Raw genomic sequence first — 24,749 nt, 5'->3', positions numbered from 1 at the left:
AGGGGCGAAGGCCAGGGCCCCTGCGCATCAGAAAACAGCTCCCCTCGGCGGCTTTGGCCTCGGGCTGAGCTGGGGGGATAGCTCGGAGCAGCGCAGTGAGAGACGAATTAGGAGGCGACCACTTGCTGGGGGTAAACTGTCGGTTTATTACAGAAGAACCAACAAGGAGGGGAAAACACCCAGCAAATGGCGCCGAACAAGGGGCAGGAGAGGGTTTTAAGGGAAAAGGGGGGAAGAAGGCAGGGAAACCCGGCTACCAATAGAAATACATATTTGAGGGTACGAAACATAACTGATATATCAAAGTAACCAACTGTTATAAATCATAGGAGGGGCTCCAGGGCTACAGCCAACCATAACTCCCAGAGAAAAGAAAATTCTCGAAACCTGGGAGGAGAAAAAGGGGTGATTGACAGAACCCAAGGAGGAAACACTTTCACTTTATAAGAGAAACCAGGGGAGGAGCAGTTTCATTTCCATAGTAACCTAACTGACAGGGTAACAGCAGGAAGTCCTGGGACCTTCCTAAACCATTTAATACAGAAAATGGGGGAGCAACTAACAGACTTAAGAACACACCACAGCAGAACTAGGCCAAAAAGGGCAACATGCTTTCAACAGCTGTGATCATCTTCACCGACTTCAGGACCTCATTTTGCAAAATGGCTGAGGGACAAGTAACCTTGTTGATAAAAAGCAGTAACACAATTCAAAATCATTGCATGAACAAGCAATAAAAGGTTTTAACAAGTTAATTGCTAAACCCAAAGACAGCACAGATACTCACAGGAAATGCTATTTTGTTATCCTCTCTCACACATACACACAATCCCCCTTGGTGCTGGCTGCACAAAGTGGCTCCAATGGACATCAGCAGTTTGAAGAGCCTGAACTGAACCAAGAAGTTCATCTGCTGCTCCACCACAGCCTTGTCTCTCTAAGCAGAGACCACTCTACTACGTGTCTTCCTCACCTTTAATGGGCACCAAACTGCCCTCTCCATACCTGAGCTATCTGCCTCACTCACATGTGCCCCCGCCCTTAGCAAGGACTCTCCCTCTCAGCACTGGCTTGGAGGAAGTCTCTTCTCCCTTTCCAATTCATCTTAAAAATAAGAAAAAATTAAAAATAAAACAAAACAAAAAAACAAACCAATGATGAGACCAAACCAACCAGATGTTGAGAGTTTACTGTAATCCTGATTGCCAGTTTGCAGCTGTATGGCAGGAAAGGTAAAGTTCTCTCAACCCAAGGCAAACATACCCATGGAGCTAAAATATGACAAAAGTTTTTGATGCTTGTCACTACAAATTCTTGGAGGTGAGGGAAGGATGAGAGCTAGAAGTTGAAAGTTGTTCAGAAAGCTCTGACATACTCCATGGCACATGAGTGATGTTCAGATGACTGAACTGATGCCTGTTAAACAGTCACAGAAATGAAACACTGTATGTCACCTCATGAAACCTGGTGCAAGGCATCTCAGTAGGACAGAAAATTGAGAGCTGCTGTCCCAAGAGAAAGGGCTGAAAAATAGGAAGAACTTCAATTTGCATTGGGAGTGTGTGTGCAGAAAGAAAGACCAGTGCCTTCCCCTGTTTTGAAACAGGCAGTTCCTTGATTTATTTGGCAGGTCTATATTAAGGTCCCTTATCTTATCACTGAGCAAGTGGCTAATATATTTGGGGGTGAGGGAAAAAGAAACACACTATGCAGATAAAACAAAACAACCCATTAGACAGCTACTTTAGCACCTTTATGCCAAATTTCAATGTTATGTATCAAGTTTGAAATGCTGACCCAAACACAACACCTAATAGACCCACATTTTCAGGTGTCAAACTCTATGAAACTCAGACCTCTGAAGTGTATATATTTGCAAATCTAAAATGCAGAACTGCTTTGGAAAGTCTTTGTCAAATGTCACTCTTCTAATTTTAATTTACTACAAATGAGGCATTTATTTCTGAGGAGAGGAAAAATGACCTTGGGAGGTTTCAGCAAGCAAAATACAAAATAAGCAAGGCACTTCATTTTCTGGGAATTATTAAATTTAAATATGTATAATCAAAAATCACGGACATTTTTAATAGCTGAGTTCCTGCTGTTTCCTGGCACAATAAATGTCCTTTGCAAAAGAAAGTTCTTAATGATTCCAATCTTTTATATAACACTTAATGATGATGTTGACTTGGATTTGGCTGATAATTTTTTACCTGAAGGCTTGAATGCAATTTTGCTTTTCTTGCCCTTGTTCACTTGCTTCAGGAAAGAATCTCTGAGCAAATCAGATGCTGTAACACGTTTACTAGGATCAGGTTCAAAACAGAGCAAAATAAAGGCCTTTGTTTCAGCAGACACTGATTCTGGAATTTCAGGATGAATCTTGAACATCCCAACCTGCAAGTAAAACACGAATACTAATTATTTTTATGAAACAACTTCAAGGAGATCATGGGCCAAAGCTCTTATAATACATTTGCTCACACTTCTCCTGACTCTTGTAGAAAAGGAGTCATCCAGGTCCCATGTAAAGCAGTGAAGTGACAACAAGGTTCAAATCCTGTTTTATTTCATGGCAAACATGGTGTAAATATCCATGTGATATTACATAAATGTCAAGGTATGGATGTATCTAATCATCTGCTTTCAGGCAGTCTTGGTATCTGGGCATTATTGGCACCAAGTGCTTCAAGTACTCCTCCTCTGACCAGCCACAAACCCCTCCAGCTATTGCACATGTTTCCCATCACCCCTGCTCACAGCTGAGTCTCTCCTGTGTCTCTCCTGCTGACTCCTCCAGCATATTCTTGCCCATAATTTCCTCCTCTATCACCAACAGCCTGGAGCTACACCCTTTCTGCTCCTGCTACTGACAAACTTCCTTGCTCAAATACACACACTGACCTTGCCAGACCTTGTCACTATCCCCCCTTCTCGGGCCAGATGTCTTCTCAAGTCTTTCAGTGTTACTTAATTAAAATTCACATGATGTCAAAAGCTTTAACAAGATCCTTGTTAATCCATTCTTTAAGTAATTACTCTTATTTTAAGTCATTACTTTAATGAGTCTCTTTTAAGACTCTGTCTTCAAGTAATGAAAAATGTACTTCTACAGGTTGCTCCCCAGTGATTTTTCCAGCTCCTTGCTGCCTTCTTATTCTCTAATGTCAATCTGGCAGAACTGTTTGGAAGCCAGAACTGTACAACCTGTGTGCACTATATGCACACGTCTGGAGAGTTTATGGTTTGTAGTCTCAGCATCTTTACACAAAACACATCCTGGAGAACAAGCACAAAGGTAGTGTCCACAAGGGAGACAGCAGCCCAGCAGTGAAGTGCCATCTGCTTTCAAATAATCTCATTAAAGAACTGCATTAACTGTGGCACTATTAAGTGCTCACAATACTGGTTCAGCTTGAATACAAACTGAAGGAAAAAATGCTGAGCAGTGCTGCTTCTGTTTGAATGACAGTGCAGTAATAAAATGCTAATAGGGCTTTAGGGCCTTCCAAACCATGACCTGAGCACATTCAAGGCTCAGTGCCACAAACTGGCAGCACTCTGGTGCCAAGTTTTACTCTTATGCAACAAGAACAAAATCTAGGAAAATTTTAAACCAGGGCCAGGTCAGGAAGTTTGAAAGCTTGTCTCTGATCTTGTCTTAATCTCTGTTGCTCAAGGGGACTAAGTTTTGTCACAACCACCTGCAAATTCTATGGCAACACTAGTGTACTTGGTCTCCACTGAATGCCATTTGTTTGCACTTCTTTCACATAGACACAGATGCACACGTTCTGTGCTCATAGAATAAATACCACAAAATGCACACTCAGCCAGGACCTATCCAGTTCTTGGTTTACTATAGCCCCTTTTCTCTACTCTGCCCAACTCTTTGGTCATTTGCAATTTCTAAAGTGACTGCACAGGGAGATTTAAACCTTCCCTCTCCTCACCTGCCCTAAGCACAACAGAGCATTCATGTATGGAGGTGGGCACCTCAAAAGTTCAATATTCCAAGTTTTCCAGACTTCTTTTTACATGTTTGCCCAGCCAGCCTGTTTCAAATTCAGCTTCCAGCTTGCTTACTTTCATTACACAGAAAAAGAAAACATGGTTTGTAACCTAAGGTGCCTAGCAAGACACAATTTCAAACAGGTCCCAGCAGAGGCAAGAAACAGGAAACAAAACCAAATGCCTGCCTGTGGTACATTAATGCAGTCTGCAATAAGAATGCTAAAACCTTCCATTAAACAGTGCTGAAAATAAGATGTGTAACTCATTCAGCAGTCACAACTACATGCCAGGTACATAAGGTTAAAAGGCATCTGCCAACAGAATTGTATCTGACATTTACAGTGATGTGGAAAAGTCTCTTTCCATGGCTCCCTCAGGAAAGCTTTAGTGAGCCAAACCATGTTCACCCAGGCAGATTCTTTTGAGGTATGCCACAAGTTGACAGCTCCAAGGTGACCTATTGTACCACTAAAATAAGTGTATCAAAACTCATAATCATCCTTTTTTTGCCTTTTAGCAGTGGTTCATGGGACAACTCACAGGCCTAGTATGATGTATGACATTACATGTTATGCTGAACTGCAGCCCAGATCTCTGTACCTATTGATAAAGACTTGATTTTGCCACCATGGTTGCATTAATGATGATACAGTGGCTTCCAACAAGATACATGAAAAAATTACAGCACTGGTAATTTAAAGCAGTTTGCTAAGTTATTTTCCCCACTATAAGAATGAGAATTCTAAAGCATAACTGAAAACTTTAGTGCTTTACTAAAGGTCTACTGCAAGCCAATGGAAGAACCAAAAATTTTCAGTCTACTTATTTGAAACATCATAGTTGTTACATTCCTGTTAGTTACAGAGATAGAACAAGTAACTTCTTTAAAACTTTTATTGTCAAAACTATCTGAAGGATTCTCACGTGTTAATTTTTGCATTTGAAAACAGATACACTAAGAGAAACAATGTAATAGAGACAACAGTTTACTGGGGAGGAAGCTATGACCAGAAGGACTTGGAATGGAAAATGCAGAGTATTTTACTCCTTTAATACATGCTGGAGAGCTAATCCCCTGCCCTTTTCCACCACATCTTCCTGCATCCCTGTTGCAGAGACTGGGCCTCTAAAACATTTTCCTTTGGGAAGGAAGCTTACAAAAATTACTTAAAGGAGCAGAAATAACTTGTTTGTCATTACTGGGGAGACTGGTTACAAGAAGGAAATCATAAACCAAGAGCAGTAGCTGAAAAAAGTAACACAGGGGATATTAGTTTTCATAAGCCTTCACTCATTTTTCAGATTGCTGCTCTGAGTCATGACCTATTTCCAGCACAAAAATAACTGATCACCCCCTAGAGCAATTCAGCTTAGAGAAGGGGAGGATCTCTCAGCAAGAGTTAAAAACACAGGTCAGACTATGGCTTTGTGCAAAACAAGCCACGTAAGACAATGTTATTACCAATTAATATTATGAAATTAAGCTATAATTGATAATTCATCAACTCTAAAGCAAAAAAGCTGTATTTACTTTAAACATTGCAGCTTGGGGCTCCCCTAGTTCATGAAAAGGAGGTTTGCCTGTTGCCATCTCAATAATGGTACAGCCCAGGGACCAGATGTCAGCTGGAGCACCATATCCTCGTGGTCCTTTATCGATGATTTCTGGAGCCATGTACTGCAAGGTTCCTGGTCAGGACAAAAAGAGAAGCCAAGTGTACATTCTTCATTCTTATTAAGGAGGATTAACACAACACTCAACAAGCCAAAAGTTGTGAAATGCAACCTGTATAGCCAAATACCTTATCTCCCATATCAGCACTGAAAACTAAACAAAAACTTATTTTATAGCATCTTTTTTTAAAACTATCTTTTTGCCCCTCCTTTCTAACACAAGGTTTCAAATGCTGAAAGTCTATACACCACATAATCCAATAGCTTCCCCAGAAAATAAAATTATATGAAATTTTTGCAGACACCAACTTTTAAAGATTATGCATGTAAGAGATGGCAAAATCTGAGAAGTGACAGATAGTCTTCATGAGAATAATTCTTCATATTTTACCCCAATAATGAGAACACTAGTGACAGGGAATTTCAAACGGTTAGTTTGAAGAAAAGCTAGTTTGCAAATACAGGGCAATAACTAAGGCAACTCATCATAGTTAGTCTAGAATTCCAGGATGCCTTGGATGTGCTTGGAATTTTGGACATCCAAAGTTAGCAAAACCAACCAAAAAACAAACAAAAATCCAACCCAACAAACCAGCTGGTTAGAATTTCTAAAGTTATACAGATTGACAAAATAAGATCCTGCCTGTAGACAACCTGAGTGTACTAGTAATAATGCTGATAAAGAACAGTACAGTAAAAAATTAAATAAAAGATGGTCAATTTGGCATCACTGTTTTTGAAACATTCACTAACACAGCTAATGAGGTCTGTGGAAGAGCCCACACCACCAACAGCAGAAAGCTCTTTAAGCTCAGACTGTTTTGAACACTACAGCTCTTTCTCCACCTTTAAGAAATTTAAAGAAAAAACCATAATCTTAAAATTTCTACCAGCTCTGTTACGACATCTGTAAATGAAATTATTTTTCTTCCTCAAAATGCAATAAAACTATACTGCCACAGAGCTGTGAACTATCAAGTAGTGGACATGTGGTGAAGGTACAAGGGAATCATATGCTCATTGAATGTGACTGCTGCAGAATGAAAGTTCAAGCCACAGCTTTGCCCTCAGGCTGTGTGTCTTGAATGGAGGGATGTCATGTTTAAACCATCAGAAGTCTTGATCTTCAAACCATGTGATTTTATTACATAATGCCTAAAACCAAGGGTTTATGTACTGCATTACAGAACAAAACCAAATTTCTAAAAACCTTTTAAGGTCCTCTGGGATATAGCTACTTACTTACTGATTTAAATCCAAAATTATAACTTTAAGTATTTATTCACATGGCAAATTACATCCCAAAGGCACAAACAGGGCTGAAAATTTGCAAGAGAAGAAAGAAGGGCACAAGGAAAGAGTTACCTCCTTTTATTACAATATGGTGACTTTTCTTAAGATATCACTTCTCCATATATCATCCCTACTGACAATCAGTTGCTAAAAAATTCACTGAGGAGCATGTAAAACACAGGCAAAGAGAATGATAACAAGTGATACAATGAGTAAAAATAACTGAGAAAGGTAAGTTCCTTCAGAACCTTAATTTTATTTGCATGGCTTCCTTTGTAAGAAAGCTGGAGGAGCTGCAGACATACAACCAGAGAGGTAAAGGAAGTCTTGATTTTCACTTAAGTGAAGTTTGTTATCTTTTGTCTTCCACTCTGAAGCCATCCATGACTAGTGGCTTTGTCTGTGTACCATTTACTTAAACTGCAGGCAAGTAAGAGGCTTGTGCTATCAGCCTTTGCATAAGGCCATATAACAAGCAAAACTACCATGTTACCCACGTCCACTGATCACAGAAACTATGTGACCACATATTCATTTTTTAATGTGGAGTTTCCCCTTTTGCTCAGCAATTTTTGTTTTCCCTGAATATTACAAGTCTTTAAAACCTTGTTGTATTGAAAGCTGAAACACATCAGCCCAAAATTTTCCTGTAAACCGTTCTCTATTGTAGTTAGCCAGTTGGTAGGGTTGTATAATTAATACCTCAAAACCGAAATGGTTCATAATTTTGAGTTTGGTTTTCTGCACTTCTAAACATACATCTAGAAAGTGTGCAAGTGTAAGTTACTAATACCAAGATTGTTAAATGAAAAATTTGCTAAATTCAAGTGTTTCAAGATCTAAATGCAACAATCAATTGCTACTTAAGGAACACTTTGAAGAAAAACTTTTACCCCCAGAAAGTAAAACGGAAGAGAGTTAAACTTAAAAAAATGTCAAGAAAGCTATCAAGCCTATGTTTATAGTGACCACACTCCCATTTACTCTGCCCTGCAAACAGTGTTTTCATCACTAAGCCAAAGAGCCTCTTGGCTTGAATGCTAAACCTGTCATGAAAACCCTTAAACACTCTGCTAGATTAATCTTACCTGTAAAGGTTTCAGTGCATGGATTGATTCCTGCCAGCCGTTTGGAAGTACCAAAATCTGATATCTTAACCACGCCACTGTAGGTGTTCACCAGAACATTGTCCCCCTGTGGTTTGGGTAGGAGAGGGAAGGAGGGAAGGGGGTGAGGGTGGAGGAAGACAGAGGGAGGCAGCAAACAGGGAGGGGGAGGCAGAAAAATACAGATTCTCAATCTCAATACTCCTTCAAGTTTGCACTTAGCTTTGAAATACATCTTTCTACAAAGCAATATTCTAGGAGCACCAGGAGAAGATTTATGCTTTCCTTTTGTTTTCAGCTTCCATGAAATCCTAGTAAAAATCTACTTCAGATTAAAGCAAAACCAACTGAAGTAAAGATAAAAAGCAAATCAAACAAGACACACAAAAGGAAACATTACCTTTATATCTCTGTGTACAATCTGGTTCTCATGGAGATACTTGAGGCCTTCCAGAATCTGCTTAGTGTAAAATTTAATTGTAGGTTCTTTCATTGGGCCCCACTTAGATCTTAAGAGAGCTGAGAGGCTGCCTACAGAGGTTTAAGAAGAAAGTGTATCAAGATGGCAAATTCCCCAAATTAACATGAGACATGTAAGTCTGGATAAAGCCTTTGCTCAACACCCTAATATAAAGGAAAAGCAGTACCCATGATTATGCCAAATTCTTGATAGATCACTCATAGAAAATAATTTGCTGCTGCACTGGACTGATTATTTCTTATTTGCCAGGTCAGGTTCTACTCCCACAACAAGAATAAATGTTCTGACAGAGCTGGATCCATCCCCCTCACTTCACTGTAACAACTACTGAGACTACAACTAGCAGCCATGTAGCCCATAATGAAACAAGGACTAAAGGAAACACTCTACCATGTTGTACATTGTGCTTCATAAACCACAGGTATGGGCAAAGACAAGCTGATTTTCTTGAGGCAGGGAGGGCAGAATCTATATTAGAGAGAGCCTCCTCTTTACAAATATGGCATCAACCTCTGGCAATATTCAGAGACAGGAAAGAAAGCTCCTGAAAAAAAACCCTGAATGTATGTTCAGAGTAGGAAATGGGCCATCTACACATCCCCAATTCTAATAAAACTAATCTTTAAAGAACACAAATATTTAAATCATGGGGCAAAACAAAGAACAGTTTTACTTATTCAGCACAAAATAAACTAAGTAGAGTAGGTCTACTTAAGGCCAGGAAAATTCAGCTAAAGGAACAGACAGCTTTCTAAAGTGAAGTTTCTAAAGTAAAGAATCTCATATAATCTGAACAGCTGTTTTCATTTTAAGACTGGCTACAGAGTTTAAAATATCTAAATTGGTTCAGTAATATCTTGCTATTAGCAACTAATCACAGTACACTTTACTGTGCATATATGAAGAGGAAACAACACCAGCTGACACTGTGAACAAGTGTGGGAAAACAAGTGGAAGTGTTGGTATAATTTCATCACATCTGCATGAGTGATGCAGGTCAAAGTGTCTCAGCTGTCAGGTGAGAAGGTCACAAAGATTCAAAAAATGAAATAATTTCCCTACATCCCTTAATGTCCTGGATGCATTTAATTACACTTTGAATGTTTGTCTGGACCTTTCTTAGAAAATCTGAACTTTTCCCCCCATTTTTCTTATTTCTGTTTTCACTTTGCAAGTTAAAATAATGCAAATCCTAACACTCATTCTGATACACTCTTGACTCTGAAGAGTAAATAGCAAAATGGAGATGGAAACAACGTACAGAGGTTACAAAGAGATTTCACATCATCTTCCTCCAGCAGAGGAAGCTGGAGGAGTGAAACTGGAAATTATGAGCAAGGAACACATCTCACTTTAATCTCTAATCTACCTAGGGAATAGCAGTCCTTTCTACACAGCAGCTAAAAAACAGTACTTAATTGGTCTACCAGCACTACTGCTCAAAAAGAAACTTACACTGAAGGCTCCAGTCATCATTCAGACACTTGAGCTCAATGGACTATACAGCTCGAACTCCACTATTTTGTAACACATGAGTATTTGAAACCAAATACTTTTAATGACTTTTCTCTAGGTTTAGAATTATTATAGAAAGGGGAGAGGGTACTGGGACCTGTACTCTTCAAATTTACACTTTCTATGAGAAAAAGGACTTATACAGTTAATGTCCCAACAGAAAAGCCATACAGAGTGCACAAACACATTAAGTGCTTATCTATTGACATTCAGTCAGTCTGGAGTCCCAAATGCTTTTCCTTTGGCAGACCAAACTCAGCATGATACAAACCTCCTGGCACCTGCTCCATAAAAATCTTAATGTACCCGTTTTCTGAAACAGATCCAAGATACTGGACAATGTTGCGATGCTTTAAATATTTGTGCAGTGCTATCTCTTCATGAAGAGGTTGAGAATACCTATTAAAAAAAAGAAAAGAACCAAGGATTATTTCATCATGCAGCAAAAGGTTCGAGGCTATGCTTAAATGCTAGTTTGACAACAGAATGCATTTTAGATATCACTCCAATTCTCATCAAACATCTTGTCCACGACCTTAAAATGCAGCATCATTCACTGCCTATTCCAAAAAAGTACAGAGACAAGAGCTCAGAGGAACTCTGGTGGAGAAACATGCCCTCCAAGAATTGATATGTGTGTTTTCTGTATCAATACATAGCACTGTCTTTGACTCCAGTGCTCCTCTCATGATTTTCACCCTCCTCAAAAAGGATACAAGTGAGATACAACTGCAACCTAAAACCAATGTCTCCTGGAATGTAAGATATACATACGGATTATTAAACTGTCATATTCATGATATGTATCATATATTTTCCCTAAAAATACAAAATCTTTATTCTCAAAAAGGTACTTTTGGATAGCAGGAGTAATAGTAATTGAATTTCAGTATACTGGCATTTTATAAACTAACCACACAGAAATACATGACAAGAAGAGCCAAAATTTCAAAAAACAACTGCATTTTTGTTCACAGTGTGTACGTAACAATGAACTAGGTCTTACCTGCTGTCTTTCTCAGGTATTTCTTTGATGGCTATTCGGACCTGGTTGCTAAGGTCTCTTCCAGCATAAACTATTCCATAAGTGCCTTTCCCTAGAACTACCCTTTCACCATTCTCATCATAATCATATTCATACTGCAAGCAGAAAAGATAAACAAAGCAGCACAGAAATTGTTATCACTAACATTTGACATTACAGAGAGCCTTAATGCCAGTTTAGCCCAGCACAAAGGTGTTGCTGCAGTGCAGCTGGAGGAAAGCAGGTTACCCACCAGCCCTGTGCTTTACACAACTTGTAAAATTTCCATCTTACTTGCTTTGTAATACAAACTTCTTTAACCAGCTTTGAGAAAGATGCATTCATCCAAACAGGGAACATACCAGTAAACCAAATTCAATGAAACATTGTTGTCAAAAGAAGCCATTTGTGTATTGTCTCTAAGAACTGCTGACAGAGCCTTCAGAACATCTAAATATGTGGAACATAACCTAAAATTTTGAAACCCAGTGGTTTAATGAATAGATAAAAGTAACTGGACCATATAGTCACCCTAGGACATCCCCTCTCACAATGAGATTTTTCCAAGGGGCAGAAAAAATGTTCATCTTGTCAACAAATTATTAAATATAATGATGGTTTTCACTGCTGCTGAAACATGCTTGGTCATACTTCCAGCTGAACAACTCAATGCTGGTTCACTGACTTCAGCAAAGTTACACTAATTTACACCACCTCATATAGTGACCTTGTGACAGAACCCACCTACTCTAAAGGAGTGAATGATGTTTAATGGAAGTGTACCTCAGACACTACATAAAACCAAATTTGTTATGGAAGTTGGGTTGAACAGCACATCCATGATTCAAATCAGGGAACTGATAAAAGATGAAAGGAACTAGACAACTTCATAGTCTCAGATATTGTCAGGAGTACTCAGATCTCCCCTAGTATCTTCCCACATCCAAGAGGATATTCCATATGGGAAAACTGTGGCCTCATGTGGCCTTTACAATGGCTATAACTATGGACTTTTCTGCCAATGACCACTTTTTCTGCATTGTCCAATGTAACTCTCTGACAGAATGCAGCCTTGGAGAATTCCTCTGATGTGCCTTCCCAGTTCACATGGCAGCTCTGCTGCTGCAGTATCCACACTCCCCCTCTTCACCTCAGCAAAGATGGCAAGTTTCATGCTGCTGTATGGAATGTGCTAAAGGAAACCCGTCTGTCACTTATCCTAACAGCATATTCTGCTCAGTGGAACTAAACTCTAGCAAGCACAGCTTTAGCACAGCTCCATTTACCACATTTCAGCACTTCACAGTTCACAACATAATCTCGTTACACGATAGGCATAACTGACCCAAAACGCCATATGCAAAACTTGCCAGGTTCTTTGGTAGGAGCACATCCAGCTTTCACAGCTATCATATGACATAAAACTGTGCAAAAAAAAAGACAGCAGTCACATTGCAGAATTTAGGATTGACAGCAACCCCATCTGCAACACACTGGTCCTAAGCCAGCCCTTTAATTACTGTGGGGAAATCTATGTTCTCCAGTCTGGGTCCCATGATAGACGAAAATTGTTGGTATTTAGAGTTCAGTGTTAGTTAGTAGACAGTTTAATAGACTTGTATATACTTGATGTCACTTTACATTTGCCTCTTCTCATCCCAACATCTACAAATATTGAATTAACCACTGTTGGTTGCCAAAAATCTGAATAAGTGATCCACTGGCTGTGAAATCCAACCAGTAGGTACAAGTAAACAAGTGTTCATATCTGACCTTCTGTAAGGCAGAGTGTTCTTTAGATTATCCAACTGGGGCACAGCAGGTATTCTTAAAGTGATAGCAACTTCTTATCAATATATGGAAGTGAATACCCAGGGCTTAAGGAACTGCAACATTCACACTCCTTCAAAATACTTGCTAGCTGTAAAATTAGACTGCAGTTTATACATAAAATATACAACCCCTTGCAACAACATGCTCTTGAGGATTTTGACTGAAATCAGATTTTCTTCCCCCAGACTTTGCAGGAGGCTATTTCTTCCTCTTCCCCAAATATAAACAACTGTTTTATTAACAGTAAGAACTGTTTTCTCTTTATTAGTGGAACCTATCAAGACCACATAAAGCTGCATTTTCCTCATTGTCACTTCTTAAATGTAAGATCTCAAGCTGCAAAAAGGCATTAACTGTCTTTCTTCATTTATACACTAAACTAATTATTTCTCCCCTTCAGAAATCCTGATTTCTGTTTCACTGTCATAAGCTAAGACAATAAGTACAAGGTGACAACTGTGAAAAGTTCAAGATAGGCAGGATGATACAGCTCAAAGATTTAAAATTAATTTCTGTAGTCACATCTCCATGTGTCATTCATTCATGCAGGATTGCTTCCTGCTATGCATTGTCAAGTGATTTTTTTAGTTTAGTTTTTAAAAGGCTCAAGCCACGATGAGCTCACATCCTCTGAGAGACTGTTACACAGCTGAACAGACTGTGTTGTGTGGAGATAGCCCTGCTATTAGCTGAGTACATAATTATGTAATATAAAGAACTGCAGTTATTAACTGTATAGTTAATACCCTGTCTGTACCAAGGCAGAGCCCTGAAGCTGTGTCAAGACCACAGATGGATGTATTAAACTGGGCTTAACAGATGTGTGTATTTGTCCTTTCCGCCCGAGGAAAGAATTCTGTGGCCAAACAAACTCCAAACTCATCTTTCCCACTTTATGAAACTACATTTAGCAGTACAGCAGAGAGTTCTATATTTTCTTTTTCATCCCCTGAAGCCTCAAGTCCTACAAAAGCTCACTGCCATGAACAGCTGCTCTGAATGGTTGGCCTAAGAGAATTGCTGGAATGAGACACAATCAGAAAGATGCCCAGCTCAAACAAGCCACAGGAGGGTTTCCATGCTCATTAATTGATTGATTAAATTTGCTTGTCCAAATAAAACGTACAACCTACCTTCTATGGTGGCTTTTCAGATTTCAAAACAAATAAAAAGAAGAACAATAAATACAGGGTTATGTATTCAATGTGGACATCTGCTATGAGTCACTTTCTCTTATGAAGACATTGGATTCACATGAAATCCATATGAAATGTGAATAACCCTTTCCAAGTTGGTTGTTTTTCCTTTTTTCCTCTCTGTACTAATTAGAAAGAAAGCCTACAGCTACTGGATTCCTATCATGGATGTTACAGTGATAAGAAAAAAAGCACAGTGTATTAATCTGCAATAATACCTGCAATATCTCTGGGACAGAAGCCTGTCAAATGAAATTACTTGGAGTACTAATGGTATCAAGTACCAGGCAGAAAAACTAAAGTTTTTGTAATTACTTTGTAATGGCTTTTTTAATCATTTATTTAATATTTTGTCTTTTTTATCCACTTGAGCCAGCTGATAACAGTTGATTCTTATCTGTACATTGTTTACAAGAGAACACAAACACAGTAACACATTTCATTAAGGATTTAAGCAGTTTACAGTAGTAACAGACCCACTTCATTCTTTTCAAATGAATGCAAATCTCATGTACAAATAATTTTGAAAGAATTTAAATTGCATATGCAATTAAGGAGTTGAAATAATGTTTATCTTTCTATTTTACTGATATGAAAGTGCAGGGAAGACTGAGAACAAGTTTCAGAGTTTTCAGATCTTTTATCCTTGACATACCTCTAATGTGTCTCCATCTACTTCTCCTTCTAGTTCCAAAGTACTACCAACTGCATCAGACAAAATTTCTTTCACTAAAACACAGAATCTAAAAAAAGAAATACAAAGCACAAGATCAAAGAAGAATACCCTTTTGGAAGCAGATTAAACAGATTCTTGCAAGCTGGGCATTGCTTTCAAGCTAATAAACTGACTAGCATGTTCACAGCTTGCTTTCATTACTGACTTTCTCCATATTTATCCCATTTTAAATGATGAAGAACATCAAACACAACTGAAAAGCCTCATTATTTATAAAATTATTATGTTTGTTGTAGCAGAACTTGATAGTTGCTCGTTTTTGCAATTGCCTAGTAAAATCTTGGTAGATTCAACTCATACTTTTTCAGTACATGTTTGGCTGCAAGTGTGATTACTCAGTATTTCAGAAAATCAGATGTTTTAGCTTTTTGTCAGGCACTCAAAAAGCTAAAAGTATAAAAGTAGTAATGTAGCTAGAAGAACAGAGTTTCAACTAATTTCTAGTTCTCTGGGATGGAGATACCTAAGTACAAGAACATTTTTTCCTGCAGTTCCCTGTCTGAGCAACTCATTTTTTTCCAAATTCTATAAGAAATTGCTAACAATTACTTAAATATCTTTAAAATATTAATAATTTCATTTCTTATATCTCTTTTATTAAATAACAGAGACATCTCTTGAATGGACTCCTGCAGCACACTGAATATGGCATGAAAAATGTTGCCATGTTTCATGAGACACCAATTGCACTGGCAAATTACGGCTGAGGAGGTAACACTAATTTTAGTGTTTCCTGCCTTTTATGCAATGCACACTGAAAAGCTAGTAATTTCCTTTAACCTGAGTTTATTCCATGTAATACATAAGTAGTAATTATTGCAAGAAATAGTGAATGCTCCAAAACCTAAGCATATTAACAACTCCCTCCTAGACCATTCAGAAGATGTATTTGCAACTACCAGTCATAAGGCAGAATTTAGTCTGTAAAGATTTAGGCCTAAAATTCAGTTAGCCCGCTTACTTTTTAGGGACAACAGATCATCAGAAAACATTTAACCACAGATACAACTGGTAACACAGATCTCTGACACAATTTAAATTAGAATTTCTCATTACACTTAGATACTCTTATTTAAATCAAACTGAACAGACACAAAAGGGAACATGAAAAATTGTAGCACCTTACATGACATGGCCATGATAAAGAAAAATAAGACAATAGCTGTAATTTAGATTAAACTGGTTAAGCATTTTTCAGACATAATGATTTGTAGATAAACTAACCAGAATCACACAGGAAGTATAGTGGGTACTCTAATCACTTTAAGCACCACCGAGCTTACATTGCTTCTTCATCAAGAAAAAATAAATGAAGAAATAATCTGTTTCTCAAGCAAAAAATATTGGTTTTCAATCTTTATGAAATCAATTTTATTTAGGATATAGATAAGGCATGCAACATTCACACAAACTGAACTCACCTACTACACTGGTTTTCTGTAGAAAAGTAGATTTGAAAGTCATCATAGTTATCATGGACATAAAGAAAACAACATCGTTCATCAAACTTGGAAATGCTGTAAAATTCACATTAGGAAAATGTTATTTTGAATATAACTATTGTAAGAAATAGGGCAGTGAGGAGGGTTTTTTTTAATGAAGAACACTTAAGAAATCTATTTTTCACAGTTAATTACCTCAGAGAAGCACTATGTAATTACATATATTTTCCTTATAACTAGGAGTTTGCACCTTATTTATATATTCTATAATCCTACCTCCATTGTGATAAATAAGCTGCTGCTTACTTTGGTAAAATACTGATGTGTATTGAGGTTGGTTTATTGTTCACCTCCACTTCTGCTTTTACACAATTCCATCAGATTGCTTGGTACTTGATGACACCTCAATGGAAAGTGAATTGTTTTGACACTAATTTAGCTATTAAAAGAAAACCTTTCCTTAAAGATCGAAAAGTACTTCAGGTTTGTATGATTCCATTGTCTACAAAAACAACTGAACTGGGAAATACCAACAGTGTAACAGATCCTTCTCAGTCTATATTTTTAATGGCCTTAAAACTGACAAACTAGTTTTGGGATGACCAGTATTTAATCCAAATTGCAGCAATAATTCTGAAAAAGGGATTATTTATTGCATATTGTGCTGTTCCAGTGTCATATATATCCCATATAAGTGCACTGAAGCAAAAACTGAAATGCCATAAAACACAGTATCAATATACAAAAAAATCTAAGAATTAACCTCTTTCACCAACCATTTGCACTGAAGTATTTTGCTACGTAATCTCAAGTTGTTAGGCTTCTTAAGGTATTTTTGTGCATTAGGTTAATAAAATTTCTTAGATTCTTGCCTGTTCTGTTCAGTCAAACTCTTCTATTTTGCATATCTTCTGCTGAGCCAGTTACTTAAAATACATGACAGCACACAGCAAAGTTGCCACATGTTACATGACCAGCTGATGTTGCTCGTTGAAGCACCATTAAGGGCTACCATGACAATGCTCAAAACAATCCAAATTTTGCATGAAAACTTTTCTAGAAAAATGTGAAAATAATAGCTGTGCCATTCTTTAGTTTCATTTAGTATAGCAATTTCCAGTCTAACAAGTCAGACAAGCACACATCAGACTTGAGAACTAAGAGACAAAGCAAGGTGACTCTTCCAGGGGCAAATATAAGACAGTCAAGACAGAATCTAAGCAACAATACTGCATTATAAATATTGTCATATTTGGGGTATATAAGATGAACTGGTTAGTATAAATACAGTTTAAGAGTTTTGATAAGAGTGTATTTTAAATGAGACCACAATTTTTTTAAAGGAACGGAATTTCAAAAGTATAGTAATTTGAAGTTACACATACAAAGCAAACATATAACTCCAATAAATTTAAAAAAGATTGCCTCTTTGGGCTTTGTAATACAGTGAATTTTTAATCATTCAGCAGTGATTAAAAGTCAAAGCAAATGAAATTAATTGCTTGCATCCTTTTGATTAAAGTTATCTTTCTCAAAGATTAATTTCTGTGCATTGTGTTGACTGAAGGTAATTAATGTGGTACAGAAACTTTATGCTGAATTATTCTCAATAAGTTCCACAGACTTCAGTAATTCACATTGCATTGGAGTAATAGAATAAAATGCCATGTAAAATTCATTTAAACCAAAGCCTGCTTTTTCTTTTAGAAGAAAGGACTGAAGTTATTATAGAATCTATGTCCAAATCCACACTTTCAGGTTTTCAACTGCCACCCATATTACTCAGAGAAATACTACTTCACTGAGTTTACTTGCTTAGGTAAATTATGCAAGCTCAGGGAAGGCAAACCTGGGACCTAAAACTTCAGGCACTCTTAGTCAAGACCAAAGCCTAGAAGTCCCCTCCTTTCAGAACTACAAAACCCATAAGGTATCTGAATTTCTTCTTGTTCTTGAATCAGAAGGTTTGTCAAGCACTTAAACTTATGCAGTCACACAAGTGGCCCCAGACAACGGCCATTTATGTCCCTAGAAAGGCGAAATCCACCAGTGAAGAGACTCAGGAGCTCAGAGAGAAGGCAAAAGCCCACCTGGTGTTCCCTGTACTGTTCCCTGAACTACCAGTTCCTCTCATTCTTAGCTGAAGTCTGCATAATTCAGAGGAGAGATAAGTTAAATTTTTTTCCTCTTCTGGTGTTCTGTCTCTCAGCCTTCTGGCAGCAAGCAGCCCAACTTAACATACATAATCTACTTTCTAAATGTAGTCATGCATTTTGCAATTATTAACACCAAATGTGAATATTTTCTATCCTTTCAGTTCTCAGAACAATCCTGTTCTTTCTATAAAATATTCTGATCTTTTTTGGTACTAATATTTTGACCCATTTACTTGTGACTAGTGTTTTCATTGATCTAAGCATCACAAAATGGAACTGTCTTAACTATTTAAAGGTTAGTCCTTGAGAAACTCCACTAGTAGTCTACTTACAGCTTAAGAATTATTTTCTGTCCTTAGCAAAAACTACATTTATGCCTCATTTATTAGTTCTCTAATAATTCAAGTTTTAGCTAGCAGGTATTTAAATAAAGCCATATCAGAAGCATTTCTGAATTCCAAACAGAAAACAGATACTATGGTTTCATTTACTTACAGATACCTTCATTTCATTTACTTTGCTTCTTTCACTTATGGAAGGAAGCAAGAAGCACTAAGGGCTCTTCTTTCCTTGTGCTCTCCATGTTTTTAAATGCAGAGATGCTTATAACTTCAGTGAAAGATTTAGAAAAATCTACAAAAGTCAGTTACATAGTGGAAAACAAAAAAGTCTACCAGAGAATACAGACACCCAATAACCCTCTCAGATTTGAGTGTTCCTATGAGAAATGTACACCTCTGCCCATGCATGGAAAGGCAAACGCTTCTGTGACATTTCAAGGCAGGCTGGACAGAACAAGCTTTTATAACAGGCCATTGAAAGAGAGAGATTTAAGGTAGAGCCCAGATTTTGCACTTATGGGAAATATAAAACATACACAAGAAGTCAGTGAACTGTTTACTGACATACCAACCTTATTCCTCTAATGGAAGAAGCTGTAAAATTCCATTCATGAATCTGTTTCTGTGAAGAACAAAGAGATAAAATCAACCACAGTTTCATGACTTAATATTGAAAACAAAGCGACAGCATGGTAAGCAAAAGAAAGGCTTTCCAACATGTCTCTCTCTTTCCTTCTTTCTCTCTCATTTTATTTCTTCCCCCCAGCTCCCATATTTTGAAATACGATTAATACCTGGGTAAATAACTTATACATACATTGCTATTTTACTTCATTTTGAGGAAAAAATGAATATGAATGGCACAGGGTAGAAGCAAAGGCCACATTTCCTCATGTAAATTCAACATGAAGAGTAAGTTGTGCAGCACAATTTACCAAACATTATGTTTTGATGCAATACATCTACATTTCACATTAAACATGGAGCAGATTATGTTCTACTCTTGTCTAGGCTCAAAGAGAAAGGCAAATTCACCAGTCGCCCTAAGAGGTTTTGAGCCATTGCTTTGGCCCAGGGAACACACTGGAGGCAAAACAGAGGAAGGATAGCCTGTGTCTAGGACTGCAGCCCACCATAAATCTGATTATAGCAATGAGCTGGATCTTTTTTAGCAATGTCAGATATGCACCAAAAATTTGTTCCACAAAGCAAAGTTGTGTCAGACACATTCACCTGAAACAGTGAAGTAGAAAAATGTACCAGAAAAATTGTTCAGAGTTCCAGGTAATCATGTGGTCTTGTCCTGCTCCAACAAGCTTCTTTCACACCTTGTCTCTATGCTTTTGGTCTATTCTTCATCTATGTTGTTCTAATACTAAGAAAGTGTAGCAAAATACATTGCAGATTTCAAGCGTTTCAATGTGAAACTGAAATTATTTATCATTTTTAAGAGCTGACACTGTCTATAACTATGCCTACTCCTTTCTTAATCCCCTGTGCCCTATCCAATAATCCAAGACACCAAATATTCTATTCCTTGACACTTACTTGTCACAGGCTGCCATTTTTTCTAGTTTCAAATATTACAGTAGTAAAAGTTTAAAATGCCTAAAACATTGAACAGAATTCTGGGCTTTATCTTTACTTTTAATCTTTGACCTGCATCTTAACTAAAATCATAGAATTCAGATGAGAAATATTATGAGCAGACCAAATAATCCATGCACTTTTAAGAGAAATGCAAAGTTAAATCTGAGTGACATCAGAACCATTTGATTTCTAATCACAGTCACTCATTTTCCTTTCTCTGCAAAATGTCAACTTTAGTATCTGCACAAGAGATGCTGAGGCTTGGGCTTCACAGAAATGTAGCAAATTTAAAATTATTGTAAAGTGTTCCAAAGTCTACATGTAAATAATTGCTTTATGCAAAATGAATCAGTAAATTTAACAAACTTGCTGACAGTTTTACCATTTCAGGAGGAGAGACATGCCACAAAGACAGAGAGCTCTCATCTGCTTCACTGTTGATTGAAACATAGGCAGGCTGGTAGACTTTAGTTGGTTCTATCACCAAAACCTGAAGACAGAGAGCATTCTTCCTTAATAAACCAGTAGCTAATAGACTACAGTATCTTCAGCTGCTCAGATATAGACAAAAGGTAATTTTGAAGTAAGACCTAAAAAATTTTCAAGGGAGACAGGAGGCCAAGACTAGGCAGGAGAAGTCTGTGTTCTCATGAACAACAGAATAGCAGTATCACAATTTGTTATAGGAGACTTACAAGTTTTTTTAGAATGCTTTTAGGTTGGTGGGTTAATTTTTTATAGCAGAAAGATTAAGAAAGTACAGGGTTTGGTTCATGCAATGAAACAACACGCAGTTAAATTTTTAAGTATTATGTTTAGAGTCTTCTAATTCTTGTAATATCCTATCCAGAAACATAAAACATACAAAACTTGTTTGGACATAACATCTTACTGGAAATCTCAGTCCATTAGTTGTTTCTTTCGTTGCCTCAAAAATTATATCTAGCCAGAAAGTCAATCTTTCTTGTTTAGGAGAATGTTCTATGGTGAGTTTCTTGAAACGCTGAATTAACATCAGATTTTGAACTAATGATTTCAAGTACCTAGAATGTATTGAATTAGTGAGTTAACAGAGAGAAAACAAAATTCAACGAGATTCTAAAACTACATCACTGACTTAGACATCCAAAATGAAATGTGTTTTAAAAGCTACCACAATGGTAGTGTTGATTTTTACAGATTTCTGGAAAGAATAGCAAGTTTAGACAAAGCCTTGAGTCATAAGCCCCCATGGATGTTCATGAACAATAGCTTTTTGCAAATGGGTATAGTTACACAAGTAGTTACATGGGGATTAGACAGGATATGATGAACTAGAAGACGGTGGAGGGAAGCAGCAGCTATCTTAACTCTGGTTTCACAATGTTTAACAACGGTTTCACAATTTTTCACAATTACTTCACAAGGAGTCATTAGTAATACCTAAATTTTTTCTTATAAAATACATGCTTCAATGGGATATAACCTGACAATGCTGGATAACTTAATTTTTCACCTTCCTCCTTCCTTCTCAAAATAAAAGAACATAGCATAAACTAAGAGTTGCAAACAATCTGCGATGGAAAAAGCCAGTTAAGTTATCCATGTGACTGCAAGATTTTTTAAATTTGTGTATTTCCCCATAGTTTAGTGCTTGAGCAACAGCCTTCTACCACATACCACACTGGAGGTTTCAGCTTAAAAAGCTTCTCAGCTGCTTGGACTGCTTTACCAACATCATTTGCCAGCATGCTCACGCTGAAGAACTGTCCTACATCCCAATAATTGTTCATTTTTTCTAGGCTTCCTTTTCTTCCCAATAAACTGTTTAATCGTACACCTGTAAAATTTCAATTGGAAACCACAGTTTTCTATCAGTAAAACACTCTTTTGTTTTTTTTACTGGTAAGTTGATCAGTAAAAGACTAACTTAAGACTTAATTAAGCATTACTGATGAAAATAAAGAAGAGTAAATTTTGCCCAGAAAATAACATTGCACAATACAGAGGAAGGATCTGCAAATCACACCTCCAGTAAAGAACCCCCACAACACAGGACTGAAAAACCTCTTTTACTTCCTGTCTGGGCTATCTGCCTCCTGATTCTCAGTGTAAGATGCACAAATCTGTGTCCTCATCTGCATTTACTGCAAGAGATCCATGGCTAGAGATTCACACAAGTCCACCCCAGAGCAGGGTCAGAGGAATAACTTAAAGCCACCTTTGCACTCTTAACATTTCAGGCTCAAATATGCATTTCAGACAAGACCAGATTCCAAATATAATGTTCAACTATCCTCTCCCTAAGAAGATCTGCATATCTGTTTCTATTATGGGATTTCTTTGTAAATGTAAAGTGATGTGTTTTAGTTAGCACATATGTGGAAGACTGACTCTACGTAGACAACAAGTAACTCTCCTGGTAGGTCCTTCCAGGCAATTCTTCTTGTGGATCTCTCAACTCAGTGACAACAGAAACCCTTTCCTGGCATTCCTGAGGAGAATTGGGCCACCCTGTCTCTTCCTGGTTTTGTGCCCTGTTGGTTCTGCAATGGGATAATCTCTGTGGTGCAGTAAAGGCAGTTTACAGATGCTGCTAAAGTTGGTCCTTTGTTGTTCTCCAGTCTCTGGGGCCCTTTAGATGGGCCATGATACCAGAAGGCTGCACCAAGGCAGCCAGAAGGAAAATGTGCCTTTGAGATCCTGTGCTTTAGGCTGCCATCAGGACCCACCACAAAAAGCCAGAACCACCCTTGTGTCTATGCAACCCATCACTGTAAGTATTTTGTTTTTTCATAGGGAGAGAGGCAGAAAACCTGTCTGTGGCACTGTGTGTGGCTATTTACCTATTTTTCTCAGTTCCATTGAGCTTTCAAACTGTTGTCCTGCAACAAGTAGCAAAACTGCAAGGTTAATTCCAGAATAGAGAGTTGGCTGGAGTTCAAATCCTTTGCGATACCTGCAAAGAGTCAAGTGCTCAAATCTCATTCCTTAGAAGAACTGAAATATTGCAAAGTTTTGGTAGGTATTTTAAGCTATTGATTTACTGAAAGGATTGTATGACTAGTTGGCACCAGTGGCCCCAAACCCTTTGTTTTAAAGGTTCATATTCATTAAAGGTCACTGAGACACAGCTGACACAGGCTGAATGCCTGCTACTAACTGGTGGAAGATCAAGAGATCCACCTGAAGCTTGCAAGTTCACTGCTATCCACCCATGTTGTATGGGGGAAAAGAGGGGGTGGGAGAGAATATTGCACAATTACAGTTCAAACCCACATTGCTAAAATTATTGTACTCAGCAGTATGATTATACAAACACACCTATATGAACAGTATATCAGTGAGAGCCCGTGTGCATATGCATGCATTAATGTCTTCAGAAGATTTATAACACAGTTTATAACTGTTTTCCTTATATACAGTAGATTATTTGCTTTTCCTGGGGATCCAGCATGGAAAACATCCTTGCACCATCCTAACATAACTCCATGATCTCACTTGTATTTCATTTTGGTCTTAAGACACATCAATTGTATATTTCCTCAATAAAGACAGATTAGTCAACATCCCTCCCAATAAAGTGCATCATTCAATTTCCAGAAGAGTTTATAAAGAGAAGCAACGAAATACATGTACACAGATGTAATGCTCAGTAAACCACTTATTCAAACAGGACCCTGAAAAACAGAGATAAATAGAAAAACTGATGTTCTAATTATTTCAGCCCTGTTTTTCACAACCAGAAGTTAAAAGTCTGAAAATGCTTTTAAACAGATTTTTTTTTCTTTTTCTGTTACCATTCAATGGAATGATCTCGACTGTTGGTATCTTTACAGTCAGAATCAAGAAACATATCCTTGTAGATCCTCCCACATAAACAAAACATGTCTGGAGCAGGGTGATCACATGTCTGCAGGACTTGAAGCATAACTTGTAGTGCCTTCTCTCTGTCTCCTGCATTATTTCTTCTGAAATCAAATACAGAGAATAATATAAATGAGTTCAGACCTGAAACAGGAACTGCAAGATGAGAGAACAGTATCCCTCATCTATCCCACAATCCATCCATCATACACACACTTGACTTTATTTAGACTGATGCACGATTGTTGATTGACTGATAAGACCCAAATTCACTCTCCTGTCATTGGTCTCTATGTGTAGCTCACATAAGAACTGAAGCAAACCCAGAACTCCTCTTTGACAAAAATCTGCCATCTAATTTGATTCCTTCCTGGGTACACAAGCACACCCTGAGCATCCTGCAATGAGGAAAAAGTGCCTGTTTAGTGTTCATTCCTGACAATACTTAACAAAAATGGCCATTTTCAGCATTCAGTGTGACAGATTACTCAGATATGTCCAA

General features: G+C 37.6%; 1 protein-coding gene across 2 annotated transcripts in view; it reads right to left on the bottom strand.

The window, feature by feature from the left end:
- MAP3K15 (mitogen-activated protein kinase kinase kinase 15) overlaps nt 1-24,749 on the bottom strand; it is an 81,249-nt gene that overhangs the window by 7,196 nt on the left and 49,304 nt on the right. For both annotated transcript variants that reach the window (XM_064707148.1, XM_064707206.1), the window contains exons 7-20: nt 24,181-24,351; nt 23,227-23,339; nt 22,061-22,220; nt 21,294-21,444; nt 20,784-20,891; nt 19,384-19,433; nt 16,294-16,389; nt 14,792-14,879; nt 11,090-11,223; nt 10,355-10,482; nt 8,488-8,618; nt 8,070-8,175; nt 5,546-5,703; nt 2,214-2,397 (exon numbers count right to left, since the gene is read on the bottom strand). In XM_064707148.1, coding sequence (XP_064563218.1) covers nt 2,214-2,397; nt 5,546-5,703; nt 8,070-8,175; nt 8,488-8,618; nt 10,355-10,482; nt 11,090-11,223; nt 14,792-14,879; nt 16,294-16,389; nt 19,384-19,433; nt 20,784-20,891; nt 21,294-21,444; nt 22,061-22,220; nt 23,227-23,339; nt 24,181-24,351 — 1,778 coding nt within the window. The remainder of the gene's footprint in view (nt 1-2,213; nt 2,398-5,545; nt 5,704-8,069; nt 8,176-8,487; nt 8,619-10,354; nt 10,483-11,089; nt 11,224-14,791; nt 14,880-16,293; nt 16,390-19,383; nt 19,434-20,783; nt 20,892-21,293; nt 21,445-22,060; nt 22,221-23,226; nt 23,340-24,180; nt 24,352-24,749) is intronic.

The sequence above is a fragment of the Zonotrichia leucophrys genome, chromosome 1 (genome assembly GCF_028769735.1).
Source record: "Zonotrichia leucophrys gambelii isolate GWCS_2022_RI chromosome 1, RI_Zleu_2.0, whole genome shotgun sequence".
NCBI classification, from domain to species: Eukaryota; Metazoa; Chordata; class Aves; order Passeriformes; family Passerellidae; genus Zonotrichia; species Zonotrichia leucophrys.
Note: the sequence above shows the minus strand (reverse complement) of the source record. Positions and strands in the feature narration are given on the sequence as shown.